This window comes from Haliotis asinina, chromosome 3 (assembly GCF_037392515.1).
Source record: "Haliotis asinina isolate JCU_RB_2024 chromosome 3, JCU_Hal_asi_v2, whole genome shotgun sequence".
In the NCBI taxonomy this organism is placed as follows: domain Eukaryota; kingdom Metazoa; phylum Mollusca; class Gastropoda; order Lepetellida; family Haliotidae; genus Haliotis; species Haliotis asinina.
Window position 1 is genome coordinate 74,391,724 of NC_090282.1, and position 25,371 is coordinate 74,417,094.

General features: G+C 37.6%; 1 protein-coding gene and 1 long non-coding RNA gene across 3 annotated transcripts in view; one reads left to right on the forward strand and one right to left on the reverse strand.

Moving 5' to 3' along the window:
- Positions 1 to 25,371, forward strand: part of LOC137278448 (uncharacterized) — a 106,045-nt gene that overhangs the window by 5,406 nt on the left and 75,268 nt on the right. The window lies entirely within an intron of this gene.
- LOC137278446 (integrator complex subunit 14-like) lies at positions 1,873 to 19,320 on the reverse strand. The gene is made up of 10 exons (XM_067810776.1): positions 19,184 to 19,320; positions 11,679 to 11,853; positions 10,108 to 10,278; positions 9,286 to 9,653; positions 7,169 to 7,323; positions 5,645 to 5,786; positions 4,474 to 4,553; positions 3,720 to 3,892; positions 2,974 to 3,039; positions 1,873 to 2,476 (listed from the first exon to the last, which is right to left on the reverse strand). The coding sequence occupies exons 2-10, from the start codon at positions 11,838 to 11,840 to the stop codon at positions 2,252 to 2,254; spliced, it is 1,542 nt and encodes a 513-aa protein (XP_067666877.1). The 5' UTR covers positions 11,841 to 11,853; positions 19,184 to 19,320; the 3' UTR covers positions 1,873 to 2,251.

Below are 25,371 nucleotides of genomic sequence, written 5' to 3' on the forward strand. Positions count from 1 at the left end.
TCCATCAGTAAATATATTGTTACCAGATGTGCAAGCTAACTCAGCTCTATGCTGCAGTCAACATATTATGTAAGCATATTTTTCTAGCCACCTAATTCGCCTGGAGGGGGTCATGTGACCATCGACAGAAAACCATACTGACTTCGATCGAGGTCAACCAAAGCTCATATTGATTTGAGTTACTAAACACAGATTTTGACGTGTATGAAATAGCATCTGCCCAGAGGCCCGCTGCTTGCTAGTTATATGGCAGGCTTACAAGTTTAATTTAAGGCCAGCCCTGTGGGCCAATACATTTTCAAAGAGTATATATTTGACTATGACTTTGACAACGTGAAATATTTCGAAAATAATTTACAATTGTGGTAGCTTGACGACATCTGTATAGTTCATGATCAGTTAAACCGTAATTTCCACAAATCAGCCTGTCCATTTATCTAACACTAAATGTGACTGGTCTAGACAATCCTTTCCGTCAATGAACAATATTGTTCGTTTCTGCTTTTCTGATTCAGATGGCAGTGGCATTAAATGAATCAACACTGACTACCGAGTTTTGGTTTTATTAAACTTGCTTTTGCACATGTTTAAGTTTACCTCACTACAAGTAATTCATTCATTACTTTATTTTAATGTAAATTTCCTATTTTAAATACAGGGCTGGTTATATGTCAGCAGGGCCGCCAACATTATTTAGTTATCAGCCCTGTGGGCTTCCTGGCTTTTTGAGGAGTTTCATACACTGATTTTGAGACCCGGATGAGGACTTCCTAATGATTCAACCAATGAGATTGCTTAATGTTATGGATTGTTGTGAAAATAAAATTGCTTTTCTTAGCAAAATAATACATGTTTTGTTTTTTAGTAGCTTTTAATTTTTTGAAATTACATAACAAAACAGTTAAAGACTGGTCAATTCAGCCAATACCTGTTTTTATGGACCCACAAAAAGCAATACTGACCTTGGACTTCCATAAAAACAGGTAATGACCCGATCACCAGTCTATTGTATGATATCACATCTCTGTGAGACCCATGAAGGTCCCAGGGTAGAATAGACCTTCAGCAACCCATGCTTGCCATAACAGGCGACTGTGCTTGTTGTAAGAGTGGGATCAGGTGGTCAGGCTCGCTGACTTGGTTTACACATGTCATCGGTTCCCACATGCGCAGATTGATGCTCATGTTGTTGATCAGTGGATTGTCTGTTCCAGACTCTATTATTTACAGACCGCTGCCATTTAGCTAGAATATTGCTGAGTGTGGCGTAAAACTAAACTCACTCACTCACTCACACCTCTGTGATGAAGGAGACCAGTATTGAAGCCTCCACTTGATAGTATAAGCACCATTCTGGTCTTTGTTGGGTCATTCTTGGTCAGCCTAATGGTTGAAGTGTCCACACAACATGCTGAAGATCAGGTTTGACTTCCCACATAGGTATGTATGTGAAAATGTGAAGCCCATTTCTGGTGTCCCTGGCCTTGATTTTGCTGGAATTTTGGTAAAATCGACATAAACCATACTCATTCAAACCTTGGTCAGCCATAATTCAAATATTAGTACAATTCTGTAGTGATTGTAACAGTCTGAGTGCAGAGGTACAAAACAACCTCAATGTTAAGACTCCTGTAAGTCTATATTAAGGTATGGGAATTATGATCAGCTTAGCGATATGATTGATTTGTACCATGCTCCCTTGTTCTTTGTTCTGTGATGCAGAACTGCAAATCCCACAACACACTGGTTCCTTGTTTGGTCTGATCTACACATATACACTGTAATACAGTACAATGTCTGATGCGTACAGGTGAGGCAGATGGCAAATGATATAATTTGACAGTTCATTACAAAAAATTCCTGAAGAAACAAATGATATATAAAATGATTTATTCATCATGGCTGATGCAATATCAGGATCTCATGCATCTTTCACTGTAATGATGTAAATGTACACAAACATCCACAGAGGACCATCTTCCTTGGCGACACAATACATCTCTATAATGAGGAAGGATCATAAACTCTTGGAGGGTGGTTGGTCACATACAGCCTTCTTTGTTACTCATTCGTGGACCAGGCAAACAAGTGAATGATAGCATGAGCATTAATCCACAGACATTTGGTGTGTGAACTTAGTTATCTTCCTGTGTTACAAATGAAACTTCAAAGTTGATCATATAGCACCTTCTGTCTGAGCAGCTTCAGGAATAGAGTTCATCGCCAGAAACACATCCTCACTGTAGTGATTTTAATCGTCAGTGCTGAAGTTTGTCTGCAGTGGCATAATCGTTGTGGAGACATCTTTGGCTGAGGGGTTCTGTAGTGCATTGGCTGCGTGAGACAGCTGCATGGCGGCGCTTGGGTGCGCTGTCCCCGGCAACATGGTGCACTCCCGCTCTAACATGCTGGCCATTGCATCCAGAAGTTCCAAAAAGCCGAATGCCAAGGCTGCTCGACGTATCCGGTTCAGCTCCTAGTAAATGATAAACTTATCAATAACTTCATGTAATCAGGGTATAGAACTCAGGACTGGTTAGCTGTAAAAATTGCCAGCCCTGACCAAAACCTACCTGCCCACAAATAATACTAATTTACTTGTTAACTTTATTTTCATCACTGAATTAATAATTATTTATTATTCTGAAATATTATGAATATCTTCAAATACATACCTAACTTTAAACCTGATCATCGGGCAGGTGGATTTAAGAATCTGGCAGTCTGTGTTGAAAATAACCTGACCTGGGCAGTTGGGCAGGCAGACAATTCAAACACTGAGGTAATATTCTCTAACAGGTACAGTCTGGCATTAAGGTAAAAATACAAGATACAACCTAGCAGTTTGGTCAACATAACAGGTATACTCTGGCTGTCTGATAACAGGCACAGCCTGGCTGTGAAATATATTGGTAGAAATATATTTGCATTCAAACATCCACTATGAAGTGTTCCTGATTGTGTGTTACCAACCTTATAAAACTGCTGCTGTTTTTCTGGTAGTTTCCGTGCATGTCGCAGGACTTTCTGTAGGTCAGCCTGTAACACAGTCATCCATCAATAAATAGTGATTTAGTTTTAAGCCGCACTCTGAAATTTTCCAGCCATATGGTGGCGGTTTGTAAATAAATGAGTCTGGACCAGACAATCCAGCGATCAACAGCATGAGCATTGATATGTGCAAATGGGAACAAATGACGTGTCAACCAAATCAGTGAGTCTGACCACCTGATTCCGTTGTTTGCCTCTTACAATAAGCATGGGTTACCGAATTCCAATATTCTAACCCTGACATTCACAAGTCCCATCAATAAATGGGTAGAAAGGTAGTTCAAATACATCATACATGCATATAGAATTATCACAAAACAAACATGTGCCATAAGTTTGAACAACTATCAAATAACAACTAGAACCCCTGACTGAAACAGTATATTTTGATAGCTACATTGCACTGAAGTTCATCGTCACTGAAAAGTGCAATTTATCTCCAAATACTGAACCTTTAGTTCAGATTGTCAGCCTCTGAGCTTTGTCAGCCATCACTACATGCACAGCAAGGACAAGAACCGTGTGAGATGCCAAATAATAACTGAATCCACATCAACGAAGGGAGAAAACTCAAACATAACATCAGTTGCCTCCCTTACCATATCAGCCATTCAAAGGTTTGAATCTTCAGAGTAGAGTACTGATGGGATACTAGTAAACATTTGTACCTGAAGTCCTGATGGTTTGATCCATACAACACAGCTCTGAGCATAGCTTCTTTTGTCTCCAGGTCGAACAGGAAATGGGGTCTTACTGTCATCTTCCCCGTACGGTGATTCAGAGAATTCCGACACGTGGGCCAGATTGTCTAGCTTCCCCAGCCAGCTTATTGTGTCCATACCTACAATAACATTGCCATATTTTAGTCTTAGGCTTTGGATAAAACTAGAACAGGATTGTGTAGTCTTTTTCCAATGAAAAAGTGCCTCTCTTATTGTCCACATCTGCATCTGACATATTAGTGATGCCAGCATTCTGATTTCATGAATATAAGACCCCTTCTTGCATAGTTTTTCAAAACTCAAAACTCAAAACTCAAACTGGTAATATGACCAGCTAAAAGAAAGAATGTGATAACTGCATCATAAAGGACTAACAACACACAAAGGTTACTGACCCGATCGTCAGACATCATCCGTGGATGAAATAACACTGTCATAACATTATATTTTCACAGGATATGCTTACAAAGTAATTTGTTCATCTCCATTTATTCAAACCAAATTTAATGAATTCTACAAGTTGCACCATTGTGTCTGTGAGGGTGTTTTTACAGTCAGTGAAAAGCTCGGATGGCACTGTGTTGTAAGTGATCTGTATCACACATGTACCAGTATTCATGACATATAACCCAACTGCCCTGACGGTGTTAGGGATATCAAGTGTTTACAAATTCTATAATAAAATTGGAAACAATTTTACCTGGGTAAAAAAAAGCCAGCATTAGGTTTGATTTCTTCTTACTGTCAGCCCAGGAATACATGATCCCATACCAGTCAGGTCTGAAACAACATGGTTGTTTGTAGTACATATCTCACACCCATACCAGTCAGGTCTGAAACAACATGGTTGTTTGTAGTACATAGCTCACACCCATACCAGTCAGGTCTGAAACATGGTTGCTTGTAGTATATATCTCACACCCATACCAGTCAGGTCTGAAACAACATGGTTGTTTGTAGTACATAGCTCACACCCATACCAGTCAGGTCTGAAACAACATGGTTGTTTGTAGTATATATCTCACACCCATACCAGTCAGGTCTGAAACAACATGGTTGTTTGTAGTACATATCTCACACCCATACCAGTCAGGTCTGAAACAACATGGTTGTTTGTAGTATATATCTCACACCCATACCAGTCAGGTCTGAAACATGGTTGTTTGTAGTACATATCTCACACCCATACCAGTCAGGTCGGAAACAACATGGTTGTTTGTAGTACATATCTCACACCCATACCAGTCAGGTCTGAAACAACATGGTGATATGTAGTATATAGCTCACACCCATACCAGTCAGGTCTGAAACAACATGGTTGTTTGTAGTATATAGCTCACACCCATACCAGTCAGGTCTGAAACAACATGGTGATATGTAGTATATATCTCACACCCATACCAGTCAGGTCTGAAACAATATGGTGATATGTAGTATATAGCTCACACCCATACCAATTTGGCTTGAAACAACATAATAGTACTTAGTATTCATTTCTCACCCATAGCAGTCTGGCCTGAAACAACACAGTGGTATGTAGTATATATCTCACACCCATACCAGCCAGGTCTGAAACAACATGGTGGTATATACACATGTAGTACATATCTCACACCCATACCAGCCAGGTCTGGAACAACGTGGTGGTATATAGTACATATCTCACACCCATACCAGCCAGGTCTGGAACAACGTGGTGGTATATAGTACATATCTCACACCCATACCAATCTGACCTGAAACAACACTGTATGTAGCATATATCACAGCCTGAAAAAACTAATAATAATTTGGCTACAGTTAGGCTGTCAATCTAACTTGATAATCATCATGCAGAGATAAATAAACTTGTGTTTCACAATTTTTCCTACCCAACTTTCGTGAGTGCCACCATGCCCTCGACCTTGAGGCTGCCATGCAGCAGCACTGTGAACGACGGCGTCTTCCCATCATCCAACTCCTCCTCTTCATCGCCTGTAGGCTTGCCATTCTTCCCTTCCTTGCTGCCATTTTCTGCAAGGATGGAATACGAATGTGCTGAAGGCAGCAAGGTGAACACCTTCTAACCCTAGATGAAGTTGTAAACTCACCACTTGTCACTGATATACTGCCTGTATAGTCTGGGCAAGACAATTCAGTGATTAATATCATGAGCACAGAAGACTAACTAATGATTTAATTCCATCCCTTATTTATAATTATAATAATTAATGCATACACAGCAAGAGAGCAAGTATTGATGAGGCAGACAAACTGGACATGATTTGTTCATGTGTAAAATGTCAAAGTTACAATACAAAGTTACTTCCCTTTGAGTGGCCAGAAATTTCATCCTTATGAAAGCAACTGTATTGCAAAAATTGTCGTTTGAATTTTTTAAACCTCCTTCCAGACAGACAAAACTAGTGAGTGAGTGAGTGTAGGAGGGAGTATGGTTTCACAAAGCTTTCAGCAATATTTCAGCAATATCACCACGGTGGACACCATAAATGGGTTTCACACATATACGCATATGGGGAATTGAACCTGTGTCATTGGTGAGAGAACGCTCTTACCACTAGGCTATTGCACTCTCCCTACACAGGATGAAGGAAGATAATGCAGGTGTTGAGTTTGACCATATTTGTTCCTGATGGCTCAAGTATGTAAAGTGTTTTCACTGTCGTATGTCTATGATCTGACATGTACTTAACTTGGACATAACATTTGACTTCTACATAAGAAGCATTTCACTGCAGTGCAGACATAAAGAGCCATATGAGCATAAATCATGGCAGTTCCACCTTCCGAGGAATGCATTATTAACATAGTGATCAGTTCATCTGTAACTCAATGTATCCCTGCAGAATATAATGGCTCATTATTGAAATATAATCACTGTCTGGCATCAGAAGATAATAATCTGTACTTCATAAATGCAAATGTCCTAGGTAACACTGAGTTAATATTATCACACCCATTTAATGTACATTGTCTGCAATCACTAATGGAATTTACTGTGTGTGACCTTGACCTTGACCTACATCTAGTGATATGTCAGATTATTCACATGAAATATGGTGCAATTTGATCTGAGATATGGTTTTCCAGATCTTACTTTGATATTATTGCTACTGACAATGTTTGTATACCAATCAGCAAAACACAGGGGATATTGGATTTACAAAATTGATAAAATGCAATTGATACTGCCAAGAAAGAAACTGTTAGTGAAGAGAAACTATGGGAAAATGTTACAATTTATTCCATTCCTTTGCAAATGTTTCAAACGTATGGACATATATTACTTTTTCGCATGTGCATTGGCCTTGGCTAGTGGTATGCTCACAAAATGGAATATCCCCTATCTTTTTGAGTGGTAAATTAAGCACAGTACATACTGATTGGGAACGTACCATCAGCAGGCTTGCTTCTGTCTTTAGGGATGGTCGGGAGAACAAGATGACGTGAGATGGTGGGGGGACTGGCTACATCTGCAATATCAAGGAAACCGCACACCTCCAGGTTGTTGTTCAAGACGATCTGTTCATCCTCTCCCACTGCATTCTTCCTGGAAAAATCAGCAGATGCGTCATCAAACGTCATTTTGTAAGACATTCCAAAAAAGAGAATTGTGTGATTTTAATCATTGCAATTTCAAACACAACACTTCAAAACTTACTAACTTTTTGCTTACTTACAGGTTTGCTAAAAATCACATTCAGTTTAAAAGTTTTGTTAGCAAGCCTTTATACCAACAAATACCTTCCAGTGAGCCATGATACACTACATAGGTTTAATTGATGCTTAGACATTCATTATTCATGTGACGATATCATAAATGAATATGTAGAATTGAATCTGTTTTCAACTATCATTAGCATCCAGCACTATACTATTTTCCTAGTCCAACCTGATATGGTACACATTTCATTTGCAACCATAACTAGTTTTGTGGAATATATACAATTATGGTATAACCAGCAACCATAACTAGTTTTGTGGAAGACATACCAAGATGTTCAAAATAAAGGGAAACGTTTTCTCATTTCTGAAGACTTATTTTCAAGATACAACCGTTGGCAAAGGTTTAACGTCAGACACACAGATGTTTCTGGGACTACATAAAAGTAACTTTAAGGAGCGAATTCTTGAGGCTAAGGTCTTTTTGAGAAGAACCCCCCCCCCCCCCCCCCCCACCAAATACAGTATTTTGTATAGATATTTTGCATATATATATAATTTCATAAATATAAAACACTTCACCTGTATATGTGAATGTATATGTAAACAACACTGGACATCAAAAAGTGTAATACTTGTTTTCCAGTTGCTTTGTTATAGTGCACGTTTTCACAAAAGGAACATTCAAGACAGAAATACATGTCACCAATAATTATGAAACTCTGCACCTCCAAAATTATTGGTCAGGTGACAGAAGATACTTTAATTCCTTAAAAATTAATTGGAATGAGTGCGATTCCAAGAATATGCAATTTCTATCAGTGTAAGGCTATTTCCTCACTCCTACATTACTGCGTTACGAAACACTTCCTTGTGAAATCTTATTCATTCATTTTCCTAAAACCAGTAAAAAAGTGTAATTTTCACATATTAAATGTAAGGACATAATTAATTGGTCAAAAACACCCACAGCATCACTGGTAACACGACAAGAAATGGAAAAAATGCAATATGTCTGTAATGGAGGCCATATAGTAAAATATAAAACTTTTGTTGTGGGAATGTCCATCCAAGTTGTCAGCAATATAGCCCTGTATCTAGTTGGTGGATGTAAAGACAGAGGCAAAGAGAAGCAACTAAACAGCAACAATAACATTCTTCAGCACTTGGTTCCAATCAGCCAAGAGTGAGTGAGTGAGTCCAGTTTTACGCCAGTGTTCCAGCCACATTGGTAGTCTGTAAATAATCACGTCTGGACCAGACAATCCAGTGATCAGCAACATGAGCATCAGCCTGCGCAAATGGAAACCGATGACATGTGCCAACCAGTTCAGCGAGCCTGACCACCCGATTGGGTTAGTCGCCTCTTACAACAAGCATAGTCGCCTTTTATGGCAAGCATGGGTTGCTAAAGGCCTATTCTACCCCGGACCTTCACGGGTCCAATGAACCAAGAACTTACCCCTACACTGACAAGTAACTATGAGTGAATGTGAGGTAAATATACTGAACAGTTGAACACAACTCTGGTTTTTTGTCAAGTTTTCAAATAGAAGACATAAACAAGAACTCTCACTTTTGTGAGATTTCATTTTTCAAAAACTATGTTTCTTTTGCTGTTCAGTATATATTAGATTAGATCAGATAATCTGCTGATGAAAATGTTGAGCAACAGTCCGTCTCCTTCAAAAAGTGGAACATGGACCAGACTGTCCAGAAAGTAACTGTACTGCCACTACTATCATTAGCATATGTTACATATATGAGAGTTACAAATCCTTGGTGTTCAAGTCACTTTGCGGACCATGGTCCTGTGCATCTCCTTGATGTTTGCTGGATATCTCTTTACCTGGAGAGTGGTTCTGGGGATGGAAGCAGCTGAATGTTGCACTTGAGATTTCCACACTGGATTGTTCCAAAGTAGGGAGAATAAAAAGTCTCCCCTATTTTCTGAAACATCTGTTCTACTGATTTCATTGTTATGTTGGATTCTGGAATGAATATTTCTCCACCTTCATTGTTCATGTCAATGAGTTTCTGATACAAGGGCAGAGAACTCTGCAAGTCAGGATCATTTGGGTTGGCAACACATACAATGTGAAGTTTACATGGGAACGGAAACGGAAGAGGAAACTTGTCGTCAGGTGTCTTGAACTGAAGGGATTCCTTCAATGAGCCTTGGCCAATACCACTGTTGCCATCTGTTATCAATATGACCTAAAACAGAGTGAAGAACAACCATTTCTCAATCTAAATAATTGCTTTCACTCCCTAAAAACAAGATACCATTGGAGATGAAAAGAAAATGATCTTCTATATATGTAACTTCTATATTTGTTAAATCCCAAAATGCATGGGGTTATGAAAATACATGTGAAAATAATATCAAACCTTGGCCAACATCAATACAAAACCTGTTGTTGACTCAATGCCATGTACACTGGCTGTGGTGTCCAATAGCCATTTATATTGTTGGACAGTTAATTTCACATTTCATTCAATATAACTGCTCCAAGAAATATTTTGGTGTGCAAGCTGCCACTGAATGAGACTTCTTATTCATACTATGCATATTCTGGGAATATAGTTAAAAAGAGCCTCGCCTCGATTACAACTGTCAACAGTACTAATTTCCTGCTATGGCGTCACAGTACTAATTTCCTGCTACTACCTGACATGGTGTCACAGTACTCCATTCCTCCACAACCAAAGACTTGATACCATTCAAAACAGTTTCAATACATGTCTTGTTGAATATTTCTATCTTGTTCAGAGAAGATTTGATGGAGTCAAAGTCCCTTGTGAAAGTCACCAGTTGTTCCCAAAGATAAGAAAACACCACCTGCATAAAACAAACATGTCGTCAGAAACATTTACCCATAACTTACACAATGTAGGATGAAGTGAAGCCACTGTGACACTTAATTTTGAACCAGGAATTCACTGGCCTTTCAATCTTAATATGCTTATATTCATAGACATATGAAGAACATAGTTTCAGTGACATCTGCTGATTTCAGAAGAACTCTCCCATTAGATGTTCATGATATCTTCATAACATGCAAAGATAAAAAGCAGCAGAGGATGCTTAAGGCAAAATGAAAAGAAATTATCTGTAGTAATAATCAATAAGCAAAGACTGGAGAAAGTCATGGACAACAGTTACAAAACATAAATTGATTAAACACTGGATACATGTCATTATAGTTTATACTGATTAAACTATTCATCACATAACTGTCATATCCAAATGAGTATGGCCTTCAAATGTCCTACACTTTTCTGGAGAAATGATTCAGATCAGGGCATTCAGGTTATCAAAGAAAAAGGTAATGAAATACCACAGGGATAAACCTGGCTCAGAGATGATATGAGACAAAATCTCACATTGGATAAAAAACATGAGATTTTTTCAAATCTTATCAGATTTAACTGTTCATGATCCAAGTCGCCTTTACAAATCTTAGTATAGAATGAGATGGTTTCGGTAGCAGGTGTTTCTTGGGAGGCATGATGTTGCAGAACACAACTTCTGAACTCGAACTCTGTATAGCGTCACACAGTGCATAAACAACACGGTACTGCGAGTTTACTATACTCTTTGTACAGCACCCTGTAATGATGTTCGGAGTTCTGTACCTGAAGTTATGTTTCAAAGATTAAATATTGGTAAAAATTAACGGGAATATCTTTGACAGAACAAAATAACGACAAAGCCTTTCTCAATAAAATAGATTTAAACACTTTATCATTTCTAATCATGAAGGTGAGCAGAAGGTGATTTTAAATCGCTGCAGATAAATTTCAGTGCGATCTTACACCAACTGACGTGAGAAAATGCCTATATCGCACCCCAAGTAAATCCCTGATACCAATAAACCTCTGCACAACAGAGATCCTCACAACATGCCCATTAAATGCAATATCAGTTTGACTGTAGAAATACATTTAGTCCAAAAATTAGTTTTTTATTTTAAAAAATCTATAGAGTAACATAGTCCAAAAGGAAACCTTGAACAATTCATAGTTTCAGCAATCTGGACAAGCCCAATCATTTGGGATTAACAGATCCATAGGTCAGTAACAATATAGAAGTAAACGAAAACTTCATATTAACAAGTTACTGGGCACTCAGTAATAAATAATTAAAATAATCATAATGGTCATAAAGCACCTGTATTTATGCACTTGTGCACGCTCAAATGGCAATCCCACATTACACTACTGATTATTGACACCTACCAGGGACGTGAATTCTAACTTGCAGTTGACAGCCATGTAGTCCAGAAGATGGTTTATGCCATGCACTGCCAGATGGCGCCTCTGAAACTCCCCCTGACTGTCAGGGGTGAAGACTGGCCTGCTCATGGACAGCGACACATCAAGCGCCAACACAGTCGGCATTTTGAACAATTAACTGCAAACAAATTTGCACGATCACTTGCATAATCAAATTCAGGAAGCATGGCTATATTAGCAATTAGCCAAGTGTATGTTAAATGGCGATTATGATCACATATTAAAAGGGTCTTTGGCTCATTAAGAAAATATATACATTCTTTCGTCCTCATCACACAGTCCTGGATCTGCACATAAGTCTGCACATAAACCATAAAGACATGTAAGACATTTGATTATCATGATGTTTACTGGACCATGTTGAAGTGTTAACTTTCTCATTTAACGTAAGTTTATTGGACTAATAAAGACGAAATGATTTCTTCTGGTTCAGTAGTGATTAATGCGTCTGCTTGTCACGCTGAAGATCCTGGTTCAGTTTCTCACAGTACAATATGACAAGCCTATTTTCACTGATACTGCAGGATCATTGCCAACAACAACATTAAACCATATTCGCTCACTCGCTCATTCGTTCCAGAATACCTAGTCTGCAGGGACACCAGCATCTGTCACCAAGGACCTGCTCTCTTCTAGAGTACCTAGACTAGAGGGACACCAGCATCTGTCACCAAGGACCTACTCTCTTCTGGAGTACCTAGACTACAGGGACACTAGAATCTGGCACAGAGGAAATGTTCTCTTCTAGAAAACCTAGTCTGCAGGGAGACCAACATCTAGCACCAACGGCCTGTTCTCTTCCAGAATACCTAATCTATGGGGAGACCAACATCTAGCACCACGAACCTGTTCTCTTCTAGAATATCTGTCTACAAGGAGATCAGCATCTGGCACCAGGGGCCTGTTCTCTTCTAGAATAGCTAGTCTACAAGAAGACCAAGGAAAACCTATCCTTTTCTCGAATACACAGTCAACAGGAAGACCAGTGTCTGCTACCAAGTAATTGTGTTCTTCTTGAATACCTAGTCTACAGGGAGTCCAGCATCTGGCACCTAGGAGTCAAAATGTGATACTGAGAACCCTTCTGATGCAGAATCCCAACAGAATATATAATTAAACAGGATAACCTTCCTCACTGAATCTGTATTCAGAAAAAAAAACAACATTTCTTCAATTTACAGAATTGAAGTACAATGTCGCCATAATTCAATGTAGGTCAGATTGAACAAATTGATTATATCAGTCCTACTTTGACATTGTGGTGACTAGCCATGTCTTGACATCAACCATGTCACAGCAGATATTAAGCCCAAACAAAGTGGCCAAATCAAGTCTCCAACTTCAAGTGTAATATGTGCCATATAGTCATTAAAGTCAGACATACAGTCTCAAATCAGTATAATAATCAGCAAAAAGTCAGTAAAATCAGTAAATGATTATAATTACCTTTGTTGAAGGGAAACATTACATTTCGAGCTATCGCTAGTACACACTGATGTTTGAATCATATTACTGTACTACTCCCCTTCCACTTGTCACAAACATACAAGCAATTCAGAATTGTTTTCAGTTCAACTGACACAGAGTTGAGACTTTAGTTGGAGTGGTAAGAATATTTTGAGAATACCAGTGCACAAGCTAGACAAGTGGAAGGTGAGCAATGTAACTTGTAATTTGAGATACGTTTAACTAGTCTTCGGACAGTAAGCAGAGTACAATTACATGAAAATATTACACTCATATGATGACGTGCATGCATATGTACATGTGGCTGCCTGTACCGGCCAAGACTTCATGGTGGCACAGTGCTAGCTCACTGAGATGTCATCAGTTGAGCTAGGTACATGCATCATATATAGCTCTTGACATGAACTAATTTCCATGAAGATTGTACAGGTTCAAACAGATGCTCCAGGAATTGAGTAGATTCTTTGAAAATAACTTGAGGGCTGCTGTAGCTGTATTTGAGTGGATTTTTCATTGCAAATCTTTCACAATGTTACCAAAAACACTGTGGCTTTAATACATGGATGGCAGCTCTCTCAAATTTGACTGACTGCTTGATTGCCACACTCAGCAATATTCCACCAAAATGGTGGAGACTCTCTTGTAGCCATTCCACAGCAAAAGAGTAAGGCAGCAGAAGAGTAGAGATTCCCTGAAGACTAGAGATTCCACAGCAGAAGAGTACGGATTCTACAGCAGAAGAGTAGAAATTCCACAGCAGGAGAATAAGGCTTTAGCAACAGAAGAGTAAGGATTCTACTGCAGAGGAGTAGAGATTCCACAGCAGAAGAGTATGGATTCTACAGCAAAAGAGAGGGAATTCCACAACAGGAGAATAAGGCTTTGGCAACAGCAGAGTAAGGATTCTACAGCAGAAGAGTAGAGATTCCACAGCAGAAGAGTAGAGTAGAGATTCCACAGCAGAAGATTAAGGATTCCACAGCAGAAAAGTGGAGATTCCATAGCAGAAGAGTAAGGACTCCACATCAGAAGAGTAGAGATTTCACAGCAGAAGAATAAGAATTCAGCAGCGGAATACGAAAAGATTCTGCAGAAGAGTAAAGATTCCACTGCAGAAGAGAAAGGATTCTGCAAAGGAGTAAGGATTCCACAGCAGAAGAATAAGGATTCCACAGTAGAAGAGTAAGGATTCTGCATAGGAGTAAGGATTCCACAGCAGAAGAATAAGGATTCCACAGCAGAGGAGGTCCCTGTGTATGGAATACAATGACATGTTTCATGTTTGACACACTGTTTTACAAATATGTGTTGCCAAAAGAACACACGTTATAATATTTACAGCTGTTAAATGGTTACAGAATTTTTATCTGTTGTTTCAGATTCCAAGGGGTCTACAAGAATAATTTGTTGTCAGAAACAGATCAAGATTTACAAGATCTGTAACCCAGTAAACGCATTGAAATGTGCAAGATTATTGATGACAGAAACAGTGTAGCTCAGTAAACACATTGAAATGTGCAAGATTATTGATGACAGAAACAGTGTAGCTCAGTAAACACATTGAAATGTGCAAGATTATTGATGACAGAAACAGTGTAGCTCAGTAAACACATTGAAATGTGCAAGATTATTGATGACAGAAACAGTGTAGCTCAGTAAACACATTGAAATGTGCAAGATTATTGATGACAGAAACAGTGTAGCTCAGTAAACACATTGAAATGTGCAAGATTATTGATGACAGAAACAGTGTCGCCCAGTAAACACATTGAAATGTGCAAGATTATTGATGACAGAAACAGTGTAGCTCAGTAAACACATTGAAATGTGCAAGATTTATGATGACAGAAACAGTGTAGCTCAGTAAACACACTGAAATGTGCAAGATTATAGATGGCACACTCATCACTACGCACAACAGTATCATAATAATATTATTAATACAGTGCACGCAATGCGACATAATAACAAATAGGAAATTATGTTTCTACATTACACTGCCACAGGAAATTACTTTGGGGACAAAGTACTAATTTCCTAAAACTAATTACTTCTTTTATATGTGCACATGTGAAGATGAATTACGGGATATTGCATGAGACATACTGGCAGGATGTGTGTTCCCATCTGTGTCGGTTTTGTCATCATGGTGTTCCTGGGGTTAGCAGACTGAAGACAAGGATAGACTTTCGGATCGAAACTTATTTGATGTAATTGTTCAGTCAAAAGCTGCTATCAATCATCTAATTCCATTGCTTGATTTAATTTCAAACACCTCTATGGAAATGCTGCAATGAAATAAAAGAGGATGAAATCCATATTTGATCATTTAGACCAGGCCTTGTGAATACCTCATCAGTTTGTGATCATCAATTTATGCCAGACTTGCAGCTGAAAGAATGACTCATGATGATGATGATGATGATGATGATGATGGGAGAGGAATGGAAAGAAATTGGATATCCAGAAATAGTGAATAGGATAGGATCTTTTGTAGTACTGACTCCTGTTTTTCAGACTAATCACCCGTTCAGTAAACCATACTTTGGGTGGCATTGGGTGGTCAGACATGGTTGACACGTGTTACGGTATCCCAGTTTCGTAGATCGATTCTCATGTTGCTGATCACTGGATTGTCTGGTCCAGACTTGACTATCTAGGCAGCAGCCATACAGCTGGAATACTACGAGTGAACGCTTTAACCACTAGGCTACCAACCTCTCAAGCTGCCTGGATAGATTATCACAATATATTACTCATGGGCGCCTGATACCTGTGTATGACACTGATCTTGGGTGGTAAGAATGAGTATGAATTTTAAAATACCTTGCTACTATGTCACGGCATTACTAACTCTAAAGGTGCAAATGTAAATTCTCATTCGATGACAAAGATAAATTCGAAAGGGTCCTTTTCATCTTGTCTCTTGATAGAGTACTGCTGTGAAATCTTACATAAAAATACATGTGATTGAGTCAGGAACTTAAAGCCACTGTATTTCAGTTCTCTACTCACAAACATGGGGGTCCTCAGCACCCCTAATTAGTTTAGTGGGGGTCCTTGAGGGGAATATGAGGGTCCTGTGAAGTAACAGTGTAGAGAACTGTAGGTTGCCATAATGCTTTTAGAGCCTGGAATGAATAACTAATAACATGGACATGTGCAGTGACAGCGGTAGGTTTAGTACGAGTGTGTGCAGAAATAAAATTATAAATATGCAGTCCAAATCTTTCGCATGTGAGATTTTCAGTACAATCCTGAATCATGTTGAAATATACTGTTTGTCTATATGTTGCTGGTTTAAGGTACTCTTTAAAATTATGTAGATCAGAATCTATGTGTCCAAAAACAAAATATTTTTTGCATGGTTTTATGATTATTTTTGAGTGAAAAATGCATGTTTCTGCATTAATGTGAACTCTGATGTGGATGAAATGATGCACCTAACTATTCTGATAAAAAAAATCAAATTCTTAGCAAAGTCATAGATGTGTTGTGAGTATGATGAATAATATCATGTTTCATTCAGGATACAGTGAATCTGTTTACTGTGTCCATTCTCTACAGTTGTCTGTACTGGACCTATAGTCCATTTGGCTCAAAAGTGGACCAATGAATTGCAGTCTAGCTCGAAAATTAATAAACATAACATACTCAATGAAACGCTGATCATAATCACAACATCATACCAACTCCACCTGTGTTTTGCAGAACATTTTTCCTTATAACAAAAAAGTTCTTTAACAAACTATCATTAAAAATATTGACGCAGTTCACTATCTGTTACAAGGGAGGAGTTACAAAGGGACAGCCAGGTGTGCGAGGAAGCATGGAGACAGCACAGCACAGGTTAATGAGTATAAATCTTTCTCGGCACTTGTGCACTTCTCGAATACCTGGCTGTATCTTTCTCTGTGCTCCTCCCTCGTAATAAACAGTGAACTGTGTTAATATTTTCATGAAAATTTGTTACACAACTTTTTTACTGTCAGGACAAAAATTCTGCAAAAACCTCACAGAGTTGTTTGATGTATGATGTTTTGGTTTTGATCAGCGTGTCATTGAGTATGTTACACTTGTTAGTTTTTGAGTTACACTGCAATTCATCGGTCTGCTTTTGAGCCAAACGGACTAAACACTTACACATCATGTAAAATCCTGTAATAGTATGTCAGAATAGCATGTGAGGGAAGAACAATTCCATGCAGGTCACTTCTAATCCTAAGACAAAATAAAAAAAAATTCTATGGCTTGATTACACCTCTTACTATTCTTTAGTTCTATTGATTTAGGGTAGGTAGATAGGATTGGATTTTTTTTCACATTTTTTTCACATTTTCTTTGAAGTAAACTATGAACTAATATCACATTTATCAATATGTAATTGTTCATTCAATCAGGCTTCAGCAAGCTTAAAAAAATAGGGTTGGCACAAAAATTCAAGGGTATGTCAGGTAATTAAAACCACAATGTATTTTTAAACACGTCATCATGATTCTTAGGGTTGCGTACGACTTGCCGATCAAACACCCCTTTACAATGCTTTGAGAACATCTATCTATATTTCTTCAGAGATGCCAACCCTGAATCAAATGAAAGCGGAGTCATGCCTTGCCCAAAGCAATTCTTGAGCCCTGAAAGTGCTAGTTAGGGGTGAGTGTGAGAGGAGGATCGGGACCCTTTTGACAGTGGGTGTCTGGGGAGGCATCCCCAACAAAAATAGATTTAGTCTGCTTGAAATATGCAATTTCTGGGCATACTTAACCAGATAATACAGCCATTTACTAAAATTCTTTCAAACATTCTAAATTTATAAACATATTTGTATTTTCTACAAATCAGAGTATTTTACAGACAAATCGGAGAATAGATTTTGTGTTTGAAAATCGGAGTAACTTCTCTAAAATCAGAGTAGTTGGCATCTGTTTCTATGGGTAAGTTGTAATGCAGAGTATGCGCCATCTATCCTTTATATCCAATATAATTCCCTGACAGTACATACATTTTATCAAGTTACAAGTTTCATCATAATGTGCAGAAAAGTAAACATAAAAGTTAAACAAGTAATAATTTGTGATCATACATCACCCCATGGTACCATCCACCAAGAGGTACTAATTGAAATCAGAAAATGGTTACCCAGTAAAGTGCATCATCATCATACTCATGATACTAATATTTGTATAGTATCAATATTCAGGGCCGCGGATCAAAGGCACTTTGTTGTTTCCTCGATCACTGGATGTCAGTCTCAGTGACCGATCACTGGATGTCAATCTCAGTGACACATCACATTTTCAATCTCAGCTCCCTGGAGAACCTACAACTCGTGTAACCACAAGGTGCACCAAGTTAACGAGGCTTTTGGGTGGTGGGGTAGTCTAGTGGTTAAAGGAACTGCTTGTCATGCTGAAGACCCAGGTTCGATTCATCACAAGGGTACAATGTGTGTAGCCAATTTCTAGTGTCCTCTGTGTGATATTGCTAAAAGTAGCATAAAATCAAACTTCCTCACTCACTATTGTGGATTTCCCATCCTAACGAGCTATTCATTCACAACTGAGTGGACTGGGAGACATGGTCATATTCCTTTCTCCAAGTTTTACTGCACGTTGCTGTACAACTAGGTGCTTTCACGTATTCATCTGCCCACCATCTGGTCATTTACCAACGGATTGGTGGGTTCTTAAGTGCACAGGGTTGTGTAGTGCACAAATCAGGTGAAACCTGCATGGAATTGTGCTTCTCTCCCATGCTAAATATGTGATTATACAGCTGATAAACCGTGGCATATTGGCCCGTAGATGCCATTTAGCGCTGCGCTAGCTAAACTGCAGTGCTACTATTTTGCATTTTAGCCCTACTTTACGTGATCGAAAACTGGACAGAATCGGTTTTGGAGAATGAACAGTGGGAGAATATGACTGAACACATTTCTCTAAAAATCATGCACGGCAAAGATAGAACATTGGTATCCTTACCTTCTGTCACGACGTGGAAGGGCTTGAACTAAAATACCTCAACTCAAACATTTCAATACAAAATACTTTTGTGTACCACATGTGGCCAACACAGTGAAATAACTTCTCCCGTCATTGTGAATACTGAAATAGGGAACCAAACATTAACGGGAGAGAAATATTTGTACACACGACGGATGTACTCAAATCACTGATAGGCTGTATCAGAGACCATATAATAGATCGTATGATAACTGGTGGAAACAGGGCACTAGATGAAAAGGACTTAACGAATAATTATGGGTGGTGTAGGCGGAGAGGGAATATATGATGATTTTCTTGGATGGCTTTGAATCTTTGATTTCTTGCAGCTTGTTTTCCAGTGGTTGATGACACGTTGGTTTATTCCCGTATGTCTACAAAAATATTCAGGTTTCATATCCAGAAATATAATATTTTGGTGGCAAAATTTCTGAAATTACGCCATAAGGGATTACTGGGCATTTGTAAAGTTTGCGGTACTGGTTTCTGAATAAGCCGAGTTTAGTTTTGCGAAGTTCTCGGCAATATTCCAGCTATATGGCATCCTTCTGTACATAACCGACCAGACAAATTAGTGACCAACGACATGAGCATCAGTTTACAGATTTTTAAGGATTAGGTCTAGTCATTTGTATTTAGGAGGAGGTGGATGGGCATATAAAGATGAGATAAATATGTATATTTGCCTAACCGCTTTGAAAACCTTTAGGGGGTGAAAATATCATATCCTCGTGTCATGGGTTTCCGGACTCTTGAGAACATTGTTGCCAAAGACATCATAACATGTGTCATTAACGTATTGAATACACTTTTATCTTAAACAGACCATCTGTTCAATATTCACAATTAATGTCTGTGTTATGCAACCCTCTTCGTACATAATAGCGACAGTAAATACAGTCGTCCGGAGACGTATGATCTCCGAAAACATATAATTCGACTATTACATACGTCAGTAGAGAAGAGTAATATATTCGCCTTTACCTTCTCTAAACTATAAATTAATATCGCTCTCGTTCATTTTGAAAATCCTATTTCGTTCTACTTTCCTGTGTAATTTTTAACCACCTTGCCGCTTCCGAGGGGAGCAACTGTTTCACTAAATATTTCTTATTGATATTTTTGTTTTATTTATCAATTTTTGATAAGTAGAAGAGTATGGGGTATTTCTTATATACGGAATAGTACACATATACGTTCCTGACCGACCTGTTCCTTTTTTTTCCTGATATGATATACAAATATAATATACACAACTTCCAAACGGAAGTAGGTCACGATGATGCTAATTTGCATATCAACCTAGCAGCAGCTTCCTCAGCAACCAGATGGTCAGGGGCTTGGATTGCGATTTCCGAAACCTCCCGGATTGTAAAATTCTCCTTTGACCGACTGTCTGTTATATGACTGTAAGTGAAAAGTACTGTTTATTTTATCAGTGTCGTTGACATTTATTTTTCACATCCGACTGAACGCCGCGCTTCTAACTCTAGTACTTGTAGCAGGTGCCCCTTGCGGATAGTACCGCTGAGAAGACCTGTAGTTCATATATATGAGCGTATTCACGGTGTTATCTTTAAATACATTGGCCAGATTCTTCTTGATTTAATACTAATTTATTTCCTCAAAGGATTTATTTATTTATTTATTTATTTATTTATTTATTTATTTATTTATTTATTTATTTATTTATTTATTTATTTATTTATTTATTTATTTATTTATTTATTCTTGTTCATGTATCATATCAATCATATTTTTTGCATAAAGCCAGAAAACTTTCTAAGATATGTTATGTAACAGATTAAGGTCATTCAGACATTCATTTTTTGATAAATATTTTCTGTTGTGTTCTGTACAGTTCATATGGTACAATTATAATAATGCAAGTAATATGTTCACATTATATTTGTACAGCTTCAAATTTCAACATAAGTAAAACGTTAATAAAAATAATGAAATAATACCATATAAGGGACACAATATTTCATGATGGATTTACTATATATGAAGATTTAATAGGTTATTGAGAGGGATTTAATAAGTGTCTTTGTGACGTTTGCAAGTTTCATACTGAAGTGATGCATAGTTTTGTTTTTAAGGAAATAAATTCTTTGCCAAAATTGATATTTTCTATGACTTATTTAAATTTTGAGAAGCTGGTCCTTTTCCTTTGATACAGTTACTGTTGATAAAAATGTGTTTTGTATTTTAGACAGACTACATCTATTTCAATAGTTTAGAAAGATGATGCACACCCCCCATGAGAGAGTGTCATTTGTAAATTGAACAGTAATTATCTGTTTTAGATATTCTCAGCAGTCATCAGCAATTGTACATTCTAGAAAAACAGTTTTTATATTTTCTTTCTCAGTTCCACAGAATGAACAGGTACTATTGTCTATGTGTTTTATTTTCAGCAGTTCACGTTTAGTATTACTAATTCCATGTAAAACTTTGTAATGAAAATTAGTAATTTAGTGTCATGGGTAATTGTATTTGTTGCAGAGAAACTTTTGAATATAACTAAGTTTGAAATGTCAAGCTTTGTTAAAGGATGGTGTGCTTCTGAGTAGTATTAAGTACAACTTTTTCCTCTGCAGAATTGTTTATTTTCTACATTTGCTAGGATCTGCTCATTGAAAGTAAGAATCAATGATTCCTTTGTCAAGACCATTCCTGCTTTCTCCGTCCAGTTACTTTTGTACTATTGCTAAAAAAAATAACTTTCATTTGCATTCAGTTGTTTTTTTCTCCTTTTTAGTATTTCAGTGAATGAATGTGAATATTTAATTTACAAGGATGTCTACCAACTCTACATGGCAAAGAAATGTTATGATTTATTCAACACTGCCTATGGTTGTCATCTTTAACACAGACAACAACAGCGGGTACTGAACTGGGAACATATTTTTTATGCTTCCTCATGAGTTCTTTTGACACATTTGCCAGGTAGATTACTTTGTGAAATCCCACACAACAATCCCCTAGTTGCCCTATTAGGGCAACCTAGATAGGCCACTCGAAAAAAAGGTACCTGCGTCATAAGCAGATAAATCCGCTCTAAGTGGTAATCTGGCAAATCTCTTGACAGCATTGTTAGATTAGTGAAGACTGGACTGGGATAACGCTTGGCCTACAGGGGTCGTGTACCTTAGGTGGGTTAGGACATGCAAGATAGGCTTGCTGGTGATACAAGCTTGTGTACAGCCAAACTTTTGTGCAGAGACTGTTCTTAAATGTAATCATCAGTAATAGTGGATGAAGACTGGAATTTTTTATGAAGGTTTGTCCTTTTGCCCTACATTAATTGTTGTATGCCTGTATGGAATTTGGTATTTGATCAGGGTGTTCTATTAAATATTAATAATTTTATAAGAATTATATATCTGGCTCTAAACAGTTGATAGGCTTTGAGATGTGAGCAGTGTATTTGTTTTGTCATGCGATTTTATCCAAATATGTAATTTGTGTATTTGTTAAAGGTTTGTAAAGAAACATTAGTGTGTGCTTTACTTGGAAAACAAACTGATGAGAACTAGAGAATTCTGGTTTGCATAACACAGTGACTGGTGTATTGGTACATAAATCAAATTTATCAGATTCTGTCCACACAAGAGTCTCTAGAGTAGTTATTTATTTAGCTGTAGGTTCTGTGACATAAACCCTCATGAATACCGTCTGTTCATTAGTGATCATTCTCTCCAAGGTCATTCGAGAAAGACCAAATGTATATTTGCTTTGTACTGCCTAGGTTTTCCCACGTAAGTTATTTTCGTTAGAAGAAAAACCATGCTTTGGAGTGAATCATTCCCATGAAGATATATAAAACACAGTGCCATGCATCAAAGTAACTGATGTTCAGTTGATATGCTTAAGATTGTAGACAAGACATTTTGAAATGTAGAAAGAGTTCTGCTTGTAGACCTTGATTAGATAACTAGTACACCAGCCTCTTATGGAGATTTATCTAGGACTTGAAACTTAATCACCTTCGACAGAGAAATTAGGAAACATTGCTACTTTGTTCAAGATAATGATTTTTTAAAACGTTCATATCCTGAACACATGCAGATGCATGTTAGAATTTATCTTTTGCCAGCTATGTTTGCCAGGCTCGGTGACTTGGTTGTCACATGCCATCACATCCCACTTGCGTAGATGCTCCTACTATTGATCACTGGATTGTGTGGTCTAGATGCCATTATTTACAGATGGATACCACTTAGCTGGAATATTGCTGAGTGCGGCACCAAACAACAGTCAATCAGTACTTCCATATGTAAGGCACATTTGAAATTAATGACAATAATCCACATGTCTAATAGGTCAGACTGCTATCTTTTCTCATGCTATTAATCCCTAGATCCTGGTCCAGACTGCCATATGCTCTCTCTTGGGTTCCATGACAAATATTTAAGAATTCTGTAGCAAATTTAGGTAAATTCTGCATCCCAGTTATCAAAATTCTACCCCAAATTCTCCACTTAAAAATAAGTAAAGAATACTATTTCAGTCTTTAAATGGATTGATTTAGTGAGCATAACTGCAGATAATGCTGCAGTTATTCTGCATGGAAATGTGACTTTTCCTCAGATCAGATGTTTTTCTGCATCAAAAGGTAATTTCCAAAATCTAATCTGCAACCATAGAAACATGGAATCCAGCAAGGACTGATATACCACCTATAGCTAGAATATGTCCCATAACAACAGCATGCATGCACATATGCACACTCAAACACATGCACACACTCTTGTATATTATGCATGTATACGTGCATGGAATGATACAGATGGTCAAATTTATATCATATTTCTATAACAATGGTAAAATTTATCTGTATTCCACGATCATTTTTATGGTCTATTCTGAAACTGACCAAGTGAACCTCACATGCTTCTACCACAAAGGTTTATCAGTATCATGCTCCGTTATTAGTTCATCTGATGTGATCTGAGATTGTTTACTAGTACGTTTTCCCATAACAATGTGTATTGATAGAAAAGGGACAGTTTTCTTCAAGTGAGCCACCAACAAAAGTAAAGAAAAGATGTGCAGATGTGTTGTCATGCTGGAGACTCAAGTTTGAATCCCCATATGGTTACAGTGTGTGAAGCCCATTACTGGTGTCCCCGCCATGATGTTGTTGGAATATTGCTAGAAGCAGCCTAAAAACCAAACTTGCACACTCTCTTGTTGCTCTCAAATGTAATATATCTCGATCAAATGTAATATATGTAGAGCTGCAATGGTATACCATCGTTTGGATATGATATGTATCATGGAATGGAGTTCTCAGTTTTGTCTATTTAAGTTCAGTGTAATTAGTGCATAACAAACAAGGGAAATGCAATACATGTGGCAAACAAAAAATTATCATTTTGTTGCTAAAATAAACAAATGATGAAATGCCAATCCCTAGAAATAACATAAATAAAATATGAAATGATTATTGGCATAAAGAACCGACCAATCAAGAGGCTTGCTGCATTATCTGGAATTTGTTATGCTAATACTACACTGAATGAGAATGCTTAACGACAGCATAAAAAATGGAACCAATGGTAAATATTGCAGCATATTTGATGACCAAAATACAAAACTACAGAATCGAAAATTGAGCTGAGAGTAAGTATTGCAACATATTTGAGGACCAAAATACAAAACAACAAAATCGAAAATTGAACTGATAGTAAATATTGCAGTATATTTGCGGATCAATGGCATCTCTAAATACAAGCAAGCACGAATGATACAGGAAGTGTATTTTTAAAGAAAAATTTTTATTGTTTCCTATAGGGCTTGGTCTATACATTTTATCATGTCGTTACATGTTTGACTATAACATAAGCACTGTATTACAAATTACTTAAACCCAGACGGGTGCCATATTCTTGACTTACTGAATTTCTAATGAATCACCAATGTAAGCCTGTATAGTTGGACCTCTAAGAATGTTTTCAGTGCATGACTGGAATAGACAATGAATTGTATGCCGATGCCATGATAAATGTTGCATGTTTCAGACCCTAGCTCTAATTGCCTGTATCCATTGTTCATATAAACTGAACACATCCAGGCAGAACCTACAGAACCAGATCATACACTGCATGAATATGTCCTCAGAAATAACAGTTATCATGTGACATTGTCTACCAATTTTA

Excerpts from the sequence above, each read along its gene's own strand:
- LOC137278446 (XM_067810776.1), bottom strand. The coding sequence starts at position 11,840 with ATGCCGACTGTGTTGGCGCTTGATGTGTCGCTGTCCATGAGCAGGCCA. Across the intron at positions 5,787-7,168 it reads CAGAAGCAAGCCTGCTGATG|AAAATGGCAGCAAGGAAGGG; the intron begins GTACGTTCCCAA and ends CCATCCTTGCAG. Across the intron at positions 3,893-4,473 it reads GCTGGCTTTTTTTTACCCAG|GTATGGACACAATAAGCTGG; the intron begins GTAAAATTGTTT and ends ATGTTATTGTAG.